The sequence below is a fragment of the Theropithecus gelada genome, chromosome 3 (assembly GCF_003255815.1).
Source record: "Theropithecus gelada isolate Dixy chromosome 3, Tgel_1.0, whole genome shotgun sequence".
Classification (NCBI taxonomy): domain Eukaryota; kingdom Metazoa; phylum Chordata; class Mammalia; order Primates; family Cercopithecidae; genus Theropithecus; species Theropithecus gelada.
Window position 1 is genome coordinate 153,815,499 of NC_037670.1, and position 12,749 is coordinate 153,828,247.

Genomic DNA, 12,749 nt, shown 5'->3' on the forward strand with positions numbered 1-12,749 from the left:
CTCTTAAGGGTATTTCTTGTTTCTGTGAACTAGGAATTCAGAGATGAGAGAGATCTCTGGGCAACAAACTAGAGATCCTGCTGTAGGGCAAGGATGTGAAAATATTACCAATGGGCATGTTTGAATGACCTTAGCTTTGTTAATAAATATCCTGTTCCCCTCCTACCTGCCAGCACACACGTGCATCCTGGCTGTGTGTATAAAGAACCTGCCTTCTCAGAACCACCACCCTGGGGAGTTGAGGACTGTAGGCTTAAGGCAGAGAAACTAAACCATAGTTCTAGGTCCCTGACTCCCTTTTAGTTGAAAAGCGCAGGAAATCAGCATCCCCCAGTTTGGGACCAAAGGACCCTGATGACTAGGACCTGATTATATCCAGCCAAAGGGAGGAAAGAAGTGCATCAGGCAGAGATTTGTCTCTAAATCAAGTTGCCTGACATAATCAACCAAAGGATGAATCCAATTGCCTATTCTTTCTCAACTGCCAGTAGAGTAACCATCTTTGGGTAGCTTTCTGATAGCCACCTTCTTTAGTTGACAACCTAAACTAGTTCTGCATCCTGTATGCAAGATGTTTTCTTTCCATAGCAGAATCTTCTGCCACTTTGGCTTCTGATTATTTAGATTAAGGGCCACAGGACTAGAATAGTCTGGGCAGTCGGTAATCCTCAAAATTAGTGCCATTCCAGTTAGGAGGAGAATGCAGCAGCCAGCAGTGAAGCCAGTGAGGCAGCTGAAAGGATTCACTCCCCTGCGACAGGGCTTGACTCCTCATTTGTGAAGGATGGAACCTTGGGTGCCTGGGTCTTCATTTCAGAATCACAGGGTAAGCCCAAGCTGTCCACTGCTGCACAAGTTTCTCCACCTCACAGTATTGTGGAAAATAACTTGAACTTTGAAACAGGCTAGCTTGGGTTTGAATCCCAGCTCTGCCATTTACAAGTTACGTAACTTAGCCAAATTACATAACCACTCACAGCCTTGATTTTCTTGCCTGTGAAATGGATACTGCTTATCTCCTAGGGTAAGGATTTAATGAACTGATGTATAAAAAGTGCTGCTTATTTACAGAGCCTGGCGCGCACTGCTGACTGCATGCACATAATTCCTTGTCTCAGTCTAGAGCCCTACAACCTCTTGCATCATTACACCCACAGGTGCCCTTTATGGAGAGAGGAGGGTGTTCTATCCTTTTTTTACTAAATTATCATAACTGCCTGGTAGCCTCAAAAAGCAGGTACTTTAAAACTTCCTGCATCTTATTAAGCTTTCTCAGTGCCAGGTACTATCCATTTAGTAAAGTATCTGACCTCTGTGGATTAAAGTGGAGTGCTTATATGGGGAAAAGGGTATATGTGATTATTGTAACTATACTTATTTATACCTCCAACCCTCTGCTGGCAGCCTTGAGTTTTGGGACAAGGGAAATTGGTAATGTAGGTTTTTTAATAAAGTCAAATATAAAAATAACAGCATTAGAGTCATCTCTGCAAGGTGGAAAGACTTGACCAGCCTCGACTAGCTCCCAGGTATGGGTGCCTCTGTGGTGAATGGTATTGATGGCTAACATGCCTTTGTTGACAAATAAGCTAAAATAAATTGAATGTGTGCCAATTCCATGGCCTATAGTTTCAAAGTTTTCAGTTACTCTGTGATTTCTTGTTGCATCTTCCAGTCGTTTCCAGATATCTTCCTCCTTACTAGAAATTTTGAATGTCTGGGCCTATAATGAGCACATAGGTGTCTGATCTTAGTAAAGGTCTTCTATTCCATTGAGATGTGGAAAAGATCATGGATTGAGGTCTCGTGTTGACTCTACGCAGTCTTCATAGCACCAGTTTTACACATTCCTTCTCTGAAATTAAAGCCAGATGGAGCTCTAGGCTTAGTAAGTGGCTTTAGATAGCCACCAGAGGGGACTTGCAAGCTGTCCTCTATCCTACTCCCAAGATCAGTCTGCCCTTTCCCCTAGGAGTAGGCAGGAAAAGGAATAAAGCGTTAAAACTGGCCGCTCCTGTCTGCTACCACGGTTGATATTCTGCTGATTGACTAGGCTCACAAAAGAACATGAAGTTCTGGGCCTGTTAACCTTAGGGCTCTGACTACTTAGGAGGAGAAGAGGTACTGGGAAGAAAAGAGATAGAATAATGAATTCTTTTTATTAAGAAACCCCAATGGGCTGTGCTATGGCAAGTTTACCACACTGAAGCAGTGATGAGCAAGGCGTGGGTTGTGAATTTTAAAGCAGAGTGTAATTTTTTAAGAGTTTAACAAATTATACCCTGAAAAAACTCCAAAGTCAAGTAGTTCAGGCCTTGAGCCAGGGACTTTCTTGGAAATTCATATCAATTCAATTCTGTAAATGCCCCTCCCCCACCACCACCACCACCAGGGACATTTTTCAGTATCTGGAGACATTTTTGATTGTCGCACTAGTGGGAGGATACTACTTACTGGCATCTAGTGAAGAGAGGCCAGGTATTCTGCTAAGCATCCTACAATGCACAGGACAGCCCACTACAATAAGTGTTCAGCCCCAATTGTCAATAGTAGAGAGACTGTGAAACCCTGTGTTAAACGTACATAAATTAGGGGCATACAAAAATGAGCTAAATTTGGTCTTACTCGCAAGTAGCCTATATATGGATGGGGAGAGGAGAGGGACTGGAAGAAGAAAGGGAAGATGGGTGGGTACAGTAAGGAGATATTGAGGACCAGGGTGAGAAAACCCAAAAAGCTCCAAAGAGTGCTCTCAAACTTGCCTTGTTCTGTCACCTATGAACTGGCAAAAGGAAAAGTGAGAGAAAGATGGTAAGAAAGGGACAGAGTTGTCCCTAAGATATGGGAAGGTGGATTAATTCCTCTAGGCCCCTTGCTTTGGGTATATTGTGGAAAATGTTAGGATTTTGGATCTAGGCAGAACCGGCTTGACAGCAACACAGCCTGAATGAGTTGAGGGCCAAAAGGAAAGCTTTGTGGAGGAGGAGGAGGTGATAACTAACTAGAATCTTTAAGGGAAGGGAGAAAAGGAATCAACCAGGAGAAGAGAAGACAGCCTCTTCCAGAGAACAGCATAGGCAAGACCCTGAGACGAGATAGAATATGATACCTTGGGAACTGCAGGAAGGAATCTGCAAGTGCCGGTTTCCTCATCAGTAACATTGGATTCGTAAAAATACCCTGTCGGGGAGAGGTAGGATGTGATATCTGGAAAGCGCCTACTGCAGTGCCTGGCACCAAGCACAGTTCAACAATCCCCCAGACCCTTCCGAAAGCAACCAGGCTAGGGAGAGCGATTTGGTCCCACCCGTTCCCCTGGGCCTATGTCTTTGGGGATTCTATTACCAAGTCAGACTGTCTAAATATTTACTACAAGCTGCTTTTTTTAAATTCAGGAGAGGGCAGATCAAACAGCTTCTTTTGCTCCCAGTAACAATGAGCCCTTAGGAAGCATGTTAGAAAAGAGAGAGGAAGGAAAGAAAGGACTGGCGAGAAGGTGAGCTGAGGGTGGTGGCTTGCTCTCCAGTCAACATTTACACACCATGAGGAAGAGGCCCCCTACAGCAGAGAAGGGCAGATGACAGGAGCAGCCCTCGAGGGCATCACCAATTTCAGTGACGGAAAAACGCCCCCAACACACCCTTAGACCCCCAGTCTCCCAGCCAAGCCCTAGCTCCGGGCGAGATGCGTTCTCTTCAGAAAAACGCTGAGAATTCTCAGCTTCCGGAGACAGCGAGTCCCTCGTTTCGGGCGATGTCCCTGGCCACCTGGCGGTGCCATCCCTCCTCTGCGACTAAGCGGGATATGGGACGTGTGCAGGAGCCGGGATGTGGGGGTCCGGGTCGGTGGTAACAGGGAAACGGAGGCTGCAGTGGAGCAGGAGGCGGAGACTAGAGCTCCAGAAAAGGTCGCTACAGGGACGGGGGTGAGTGCTGAGAGACACCGAGTGAGGAGCACAGAGATAAACCTCCTGAGCTCAAGGCCCAGCTTTCGCAAGTCGTGGAGCCTGTAGCTAACCTAGGAGTCTCTGGCTGCCAGCAATGCAGCAGGACTAAAAAGATACCCCCAAAATCTCTTCAATGAGCCCCCACCTCCTCGTGTCCCGCTCCGGCCGGTCGAGCAGCCAATCGCCTCGCGGGGCGGGGTTGCGGCCAGCGGCCGTAACCAATAGCGGCGGAGGGGGCGGGTCCTGGCTCCCGGCGCGCGGCTGTGGGGTCGCCCCGGGCAAAGCGAGCTGAACCCTGAGGGGAGCCGCTGACCAGCAGCATGGAGGACCCCGCCGTGCCCGGGACCGGGGGCCCTCCCGCAAACGGCAATGGCAACGGCGGCGGCAAAGGGAAGCAGGCGGCGCCCAAGGGCCGCGAAGCGTTCCGAAGCCAGCGGCGGGAGTCAGAGGTGAGGAGCCCGGAGAGCTTCGGTTGGGGCCCGGAGACGCTCGCGGGCGGGAAGCGGCGGCTGAGGTGATTCGGCCTCGGCCCCGGAGCCCTCGGCGCGCTCGGTCAGCCCCGCGCAGTGGGCGCCTGCGGGGTCCTAGCGGCTGTACTCTGGGCTTTTTGGCCCCGACCCTTGTCCGCACGTCTCCTGCCGCGGGTTGGGGGCTTTCTAGCCCTCTGGCTTTCCCCCGCTGCGCGAAGATGAGCGCGGTATTGAGCGGACCAGATACTTTCCAAATATTTATCTCACTTAATCGCTGCAGCCCCTTGAAGCAGAAATTCCGATCCCAGTTTATGGAGGGGGGAACAGGAGCGGAGAGGTGAAGTGACTGGCTTGAGGGATGGAAGACTGGAGCTCAGCTGCAGGAAAGCAGGATTGGCGAGTGGGGCAACCGCACTCCCCCACCCCAGGCTGCCTGCGGCGGGCCCCTGGACAGATCCACTGTGGCCGAGGGACTTCTGCCCGTTCCCTGCCCATCCCCTTCCCCCCCATCCCCCGTAAGTCTTAGGCCGTTTAGGGAGCGCCTTCCGCGGACATCAGGCCCCTGCAGTCCAGGAGTGGCTATCTGGAGGGGGCAGTCCCAGGATACAGATAGGAGTATGAATATTTCGATCTCTTCCTCCTCTCCTGAAAAAAGAAACGCTACCTAGGAAGATGAAAGCATTGAATTATTATCACTCCCCTATCCCCTCATTGAGGCAGTTTCCATCAGTTGGATCTGAGCGGAGCCGGAATCAGAATAGATGACAAAATGTCAGATGTGGCAGGGTCTGCAGAGATCATCTGGTATAGCCCTTTAATTTTACAGACCTAAAAGAAAGAGGAGTGACTTGCCCAAGATCAGACATCTGGCATACTTTGTGGTCAAGAACACCAGGCTTTGGAGTAGTCGGACCAGGTTTTGAATCCCAGCCCTACCATTTACTGCCTGTGTGATTTTCGGCACATTACCAAACCTCTCTGAGCTCCAGTTTCTTCATCTGTAAAATGAGATTAACACTGCCTACCTCAGAAGGTTGTGATAAAGTCAAAATGAGATCATTGACTGTAAAATGTTTGGCACAGTGCAGGCACAATGCATGTAATTAGTCAGTACATAGTAACTCTGAGTATATTACTATCGTCGTCATCATCATCATCAAGTGGCAGAGCTGGTACTAGAAGCCAGGTCTTTGGCATTCCAGACCTTGCCTTACCATTTAAATAGCATTTCAGTTTCCAAAGTGATTTCATGTATGCTTTCCATTTTGATGTAGGTAGAGTAGGAGGAATCCATTCATTTTTTAAAAGGTAGAAGTGGAGATGAAAAGACTGGCCCAGAGTCACCACCTTGCAGAGGCAGAGCTCAGCCCTCCTGTCTTGCTAGATGATATCCACCACATCATCTCCTTCCCTACCTCAAGATGAGTCTGATCTTTTAGGGCACCCTGTACCTCCTTCTCCCACAAAGACATTGTTCTCGCTCAAATGTTTTTTTGGGGAGGTGAGCCATTCATTAATTCAATAATTATTTATCGAGGACTTTCTGCCAGTCACTATTTTAGGTGCTAGGGGTATATCAGTGAACAAGATAGGGTCTTCCCCCATGGGGAGACAAATTGTGAGTAAATAAATAAAATAATTTCACAATGGTATGTTCTATGGGGGGAATAAAAGTCTCTGCCTGGGTCTCCCTTCTAAGGTTGCAATCTGTTCCCCACCTGTCAAGTCTTCTTCAGGCAAAGGCTCTGAGAGTACAGTCCTTTGAGACTCGAAAGCTTTCCACCTGCACCGCAGTTTACCTGCTGATTGTCTGCAGCTGCACTCTTCATGCCTGGAAATGAACAACTGCTGCAATCATCTCTATCTGGGCTCATTGCCTGCCGAAAGCCTGACTGGAAAGATTAGCTTTCCTTTACCTTCTGCGGCAGCAGAACTCCTTTTACCTGCCAGTACATCCCTTATCACCACAGTACCCAGGTGCCAGATCTGCTTTTCTTCTCTGCTTCTTTTTGCTTTCCCGTGGAAGCAGTCCTTAGAGGAGATGGGTTTTTTTTTCCTCTCCAGGGCTTTTAAAAAATCACTAGAAGAGAATTACTGTGGCACAAGTTAAGAGAGCCTCATCATGTATCACTGTTTATGGAAGCACTGTTGACCTACCTTCTCCCACTGGCTTAGTGTGTGAACGAACATCCCAACCTAAAAAGGAAGCTAAAGAATAATTGTTTGCTTAATAAGAAGAGTCTTAACCTAACAAAAGGATTCACCTCAGACCTCTTTTAGCCAGATCTGGTTTATTGATCTCCAACTCCTTGACAAAGTTTTAACTGGTCTGTGGTAAAATGAGGAAAATTCAGGTCATCGAAGTGACTTTTTCTAAAAATTTAGTTCAATATATTAAATTTAAGGATGTATACAATTTAAAACAGTGTTTTCCAAACTGTTTTAGGGGGCAACTATTAATTGAGGCTAAAATTTTTATTTTAAAAAATAAAGCCAGTGTGATGGCTCATGTCTTTTATCCAGCACTTTGGGAGACTGAGGCAGATGGATAGCTTCAGCTCAGGAATTCAAGACCAACCTGGGAAATGTAGGCAGACCCGATCTCTACAAAAAATAAAAAATAAAAAAAAATTTAGCCGGGCATGATGGTGCGCGCCTGTTGTCCCAGCTGCTCAGGAGGCTGAGGTGGGAGAATCACTTAAGCCCAGGAAGTTGAGGCCACAGCGAGCTGTGATTGTGCCTCTGCACTCCAGCTTGGGTGAGAGGAAGACCCTGTCTTTAAAAAAAAAAAAAAAGAAAAGAAAGAAAAGGAATAAAATAATATAAAATAGTGCATCACATGCAGTAAAGGTAAATACTTTGTTAAACTTTTGTTCCAGTGTGTGTGTGTGTGTGTGTGTGTGTGTGTGTGTGCGCGCGCGCGCCGGCACGCTGGGATATAATGTAAAATGTATCATTTTTCCAAAAAGTTTGAAAAACAGTTTTTAATGGCTGTTCTTTATTCTGAGATTCTGTCCTTCATTTTGGGGGTTTAAACAGTTCTTTTTTGAATTTTTTAAAAAAGTTTTTAAAGTCTGTGCCTATCAGAATAAAACAGCAACAACCCTCCGTCATTTGCCACTCTCCACCTTTTTCTTTTTCCCTACTGTTCCCTGTAATCCAAAAGTTTGGAAATCTTTGCTATAGTGGATTTAAACATGATTCGCCTTGTTGACAGTATAAATTGACGTAATGTTTTGGGGGAACAACTTATATACAAAGAGCTTTAAAAATGTTCATAAGATTTGATTCATTAATTTTCTTTATAAAAATCTATGCTTAGGAAATATCCTAAATATAGAAAAAAGCATAAGTCTATTACAGTTTCATGCATATAATAAAGGAAAATTAAAAACAATTTAAATATTCAACAGTAACTAGTTAAGTAAACCAATAAATGTACATCCATTTATACAATCATTTAAACTAATAGTCATAATAATATGAGAAGAATGCCTTTATAATATAATATTAAAATCATAAATAGAGTGACCACCCACATAGTGCTACCAAGTGCTAGGCTGTGTGCCTTTTTGTATTAACTCATTGAGTCCTTAAAATAACCCTATGAAGTAAGTCCTGTTATTATCTTCATTTTACAGATGGGAAAACTGAGCAGGTAATTTTCCAACAATTCCCTGACACCAACTAGATGTCCAGCAATTCAATTCAATTCTGACACTAACTACCTAGAATTATCACAGACCCTGCAAGTTAAGGGCTCAGTCCTACAAGGCCCTACTTTAGACGCCAACCATAGGTGGGATCCCCAAGCTATCTACACTTCAGCCTGGCCAACCACAAATTAAGCAGTTATCATGATCTTCCTTTCAGGTTCCATAATTTGCTAGAATAACTCACAGAATTCAGGAAAGCATGTAATTAGAATTATAATTTTATTATAAAGGATACAACTCAGGAACAGCTAAATGGAAGAGATGCAAAGGACAAAGTATGGGTTTGGGGTGGTGCAGAGCTTCCATATACACCCTGGGCAGCATTCTCCTAGCACATCTGTTTATTCCCCAACCCAAAAGCTGCCTGAACCTAGTTGTTTCTGGGTTTTCATATGGTGTTTCATTACCTAGGCATAATTAAACTATTGGCCATATGACTGAACTTAATCTGTAGTACCCCTCCCCTCCCTGGATGTGGGGATGGTGCTGAAAGTTAAACACTAATCATGTGCTTGGTCTTTCCTAACATAAGTCACCTCATGAGCATAAATTCTGGTAAAGCTGACAGTGACTCATTATGAATAACTGACACTCCTATCACTCAGGAACTTCTAAGAATTTCAGGAGCTCTGTACCAGGAACCAGGGGCAAAGAACAGTATATTTTTTATGTCACACTGAGGTTCAGAGAGGTTAACTTGTCCAAGATCAAATAGTATGTGACAGAGCTGAGACTGAGAATTTTAAAAATTCATATATATTAACATATACAGGAAGGAAATATCCCAAAATGTTTAAATAAGTTAGAAGATGGGATTATATTAAAATATATTTAATAGGATTAACTTTATACATACATCATCATAGGAAATCTAATCTTTACTACAACTTGGAGTGGAGATGTTGTATTATTTGACAGTCCTAAAGTTGCAGAATATTAGAGCTAAAAAACCTCTTTAAAAATAAGGAACTATGATCCACAGCATGAGACTTGATCTATATCATACAGTGGGTTGATGACAGAACTAAAGCTAGAATCCAGTGCCCTTTGTTTCTGTCTGTCTCAAATTTATATAAATCAGCTAGATGCTCCTCTGGTCTGTGTTCATGTAGATTAGATATGGACACAGACCGTAGCTTTCATATGTTTTTGAGATCCTGGCCCTTTATTTAGACTTTCTGATTTTGCATGGGAATCCTCAGCCCCTCGCCACACTAAGCCTCAAGTTTTGGCGTGGTATAGGGTACCTCTGAGATGAAAGACCCAAATAGGACTCTCCTAACTGTCTCCCTGATCTAACCTTGGCCTCCATGAGAGGAAGAAGGTAAATAAGGGTACAGTCTTCCCTTGGCAACCCCTTTTTCCAAGTTATCCCAGTTACCAACAAGATTTCTCTGTTACAGGGCTCTGTGGACTGTCCCACTCTGGAGTTTGAGTATGGAGATGCAGATGGGCATGCAGCAGAGTTGTCAGGTATGAGGTAGATGGGTCAGTAGCTAGTGGAACAGCGGCCAGGAGGAGAGGGAAGGGGCCTGTGATCTCCCTGGAAGCTTGTCTATTCTTACCAAGTGGCTGTTGAACCAAGGCTGTTCTCCACATTCCTTTTTCTCTCCACCCCAGAGTGGTAAATATCTCTTTATTTGTCTTCACATTTCCTTCTGTGATTCTCCTTGGCTATGGTATTCTTCATTCTGTCATTCTATCACTCTTTCCTGCTCACTCTTCTTTATTCTCTTTGAAAATAACTGATTTGGTGCACTCTCAAATCAGTTTTCTCTCCATCTTCTCCCTATTCCTCCTCTTTCTCTTCCTGTCACCCGTATCTTTGCCTGCCTCCTCCTTTCTGCTACCTTTTTCTATCCCATGCCGTCTTTTTCCTTTGTCTCCTCTACCTCCATCTTTTCCTTCTTCCTCTCGCATCTGCCGCTTATTAAAATCTCAACAAAGTCTGAGGAAAAACTCCATAGTCAACTGGCCAGCTGAGCAAGGCTGGACCATCATAGTGGAGTTCTGCTTGGATGTTTATGAGCTGGAGTTAAGTGATTGCATTCATCTTTCAGTGCTGGCCTGCTTCTCTCTGTCTGGATTTTTAGCTTAGGGTAAATGTGATCTCCTCACATTAAGGGCCTCCATGTTACATGTGCTACAAATGCCAGTTATTAATACACGAGCTTTGGGTGAGATGGTGTGAAAGTTAAATATTCTGTCACATGGAAGTGATACTTTGAGACATGCTTTTTCAGAGAAAAGAAACAATTTTAAAGAAGTTCTTGTGCATAAGCACAAGGAATAAATTTTGTGATGAGTGACAGAGAAATAGAGAGCTAAGTTTAATAACCAACAAAGGATTAGAATTCATAATAGGAATATGATACAAATATATATATATATATATATATATATATAAATAAAAAAGAGAGGAGAGAGATGAGCAACCCAACAGAGAAGTGGGCAAATAATATAAATGGGAATTTATAGAAGAAAAAGCCAAATGGTCAATAAATATATGAAAATATGTTGAACTTTATTAGTAAATGAGGAAAAACAAATTAAAATAATATTATTTCACAATCGGCCGGGCACGGTGGCTCAAGCCTGTAATCCCAGCACTTTGGGAGGCCGAGATGGGCGGATCCCGAGGTCGGGAGATCGAGACTATCCTGGCTAACACGCTGAAACCCCGTCTCTACTAAAAATACAAAAAAATTAGCCGGGTGAGGTGGTGGCGCCTGTAGTCCCAGCTACTCGGGAGGCTGAGGCAGGAGAATGGCGTGAACCCGGGAGGCAGAGCTTGCAGTGAGCTGAGATCTGGCCACTGCACTCCAGCCTAGGCGACAGAGCAAGACTCCATCTCAAAAAAAAAAAAAAAAAAAAATATATATATATATATATATATAATTTCACAATCATCAGAGTGCAAAACTTAAAAGCCTGGGGTTGGTGAGGGTGCAGAGAAATTAGTACTTTTATGCACTGCTAGACATTGGGGAGCAGAATATAAAATTGAAAAGCATTTTGCTTTATAAAATTGGAAAGCATTTTGCATATATCTTGCAAAGTTGAAGATGTATACATATTGTGACCCAACAAGTCTACTCCTAAATATCCATTCTAAAGAAAATTACACTTGGGCACAAGAAAATATACAGAGATGTTTATTGCAGCCTTATTTATCAGTGTAAAAAGTTGGAAACAACCTACAATGCTCATCAGTAGGGAAATGGATAAACTATAGCATATTAGTGCAGTAAGCTATTGAATAGCCATTAAAATAATTGATCTAAATCAAGATATTTATTTATTTATTTATTTATGTTTTTGAGACAGGCTCTGGCAATGTTGCCTACGCTGGAGTGGCACAGTCTCAGCTCACTACAGCCTTGACCTCTTGGGTTCAAGTGATCCTCCCATTCTATCCTCTCAAGTAGCTAAGACCATAGGCGTGCCCTATCATGCCCAGCTAATTTTGTGCCACCATGTCCAGCTAATTTTGTTTATCTTTTGTAGAAACAAAGTCTCACCATGTTGCCCCCAGGCTGGTCCTGAACTCCTGGGCTCAAGTGATCCTCCTGCCTTGGCCTTCCAAAGTGCTGGGACTACAGGTGTGAGCCACCACACCTGGCCTCAACATGTTTCAATATCAATAAATGCTTGACCGGGCACGGTAGCTCACATCTGTAATCCCAGCACTTTGGGAGGCCGAAGCAGGTGGATCACCTGTCAGGAGTTTGAGACCAGCCTGACCAATATGGTGAAACCTCGTCTCTACTAAAAATACAAAAATTAGCTAGGCATTGTGGCGTGCACCTGTAGTCCCAGCTACTCGGGAGGCTTGAACCCGGGAGATGGAGGTTGCAGTGAGCCAAGAGCGCGCCACTGCACTCCAACCTGGGTGACAGAGAAAGACCCCGTTTCAAATAATAATAATAATAATAAGTGCTAAAGACAAAATTGGGAGAAAGGAGCAGTAACAAAGGAATTTATACAATGGGATACCGCTTGGATAAAAAAGTTTTTAAACAGAACAATATCATATGTTTATAGGCATATATGCATATAGCAAAAGTAGAAAAATAGGCATATGAGGATACACACCAATTTCATTATAGTGGTTGCCTCTGGAGAAGGGAATAAGATAGACTGGGGAGCAGTCTGAAGCAAATATAACAAATGCTAACATTTGTTTGATCTGGGTAGAAGATAACACACAGGTGTCTTAAATGTACTATTCTGTACTTACCTGTATATAAAAATTCATAATCTAAAATTTAAAAATAAAAAGACCAGAACTACAGTTCAGTACCTAAGAGCCTTGCCCACTTTTCTGATTTGGCTTATGGTGCTTTACTCTTAAAAATATATATATTCACCTTCTACACTAATGACTGAAGAATTTAAGATTCAGTGATGGGATTTGCTTCTGGTCACTCCTGGATTCTGGAACTTAGGACTCAAAAGCCCTGACTCCCAGACAAGGTGTTTCTCAACCATTACACAGCTGGCTGGAGCATACGTGAACTTCTCTTGCCTTGTGAATTACCTGTGACCTAGTTAAATTTCCAGGAAGGGTCTCAGGTAGGGAGCAGAGATTTAAAGGAAATCTGTTCTATCATTTGT

General features: G+C 43.9%; 1 protein-coding gene across 1 annotated transcript in view; it reads left to right on the top strand.

The window, feature by feature from the left end:
- The first annotated feature begins 4,191 nt into the window (after nucleotides 1–4,191).
- STRIP2 (striatin interacting protein 2) overlaps nucleotides 4,192–12,749 on the top strand; it is a 54,376-nt gene continuing 45,818 nt past the window's right edge. The window contains exons 1-2 of the mRNA XM_025379538.1: nucleotides 4,192–4,395; nucleotides 9,536–9,605. Of these exons, the coding sequence (XP_025235323.1) occupies nucleotides 4,267–4,395; nucleotides 9,536–9,605 (199 nt within the window). The 5' untranslated portion in view covers nucleotides 4,192–4,266. The remainder of the gene's footprint in view (nucleotides 4,396–9,535; nucleotides 9,606–12,749) is intronic.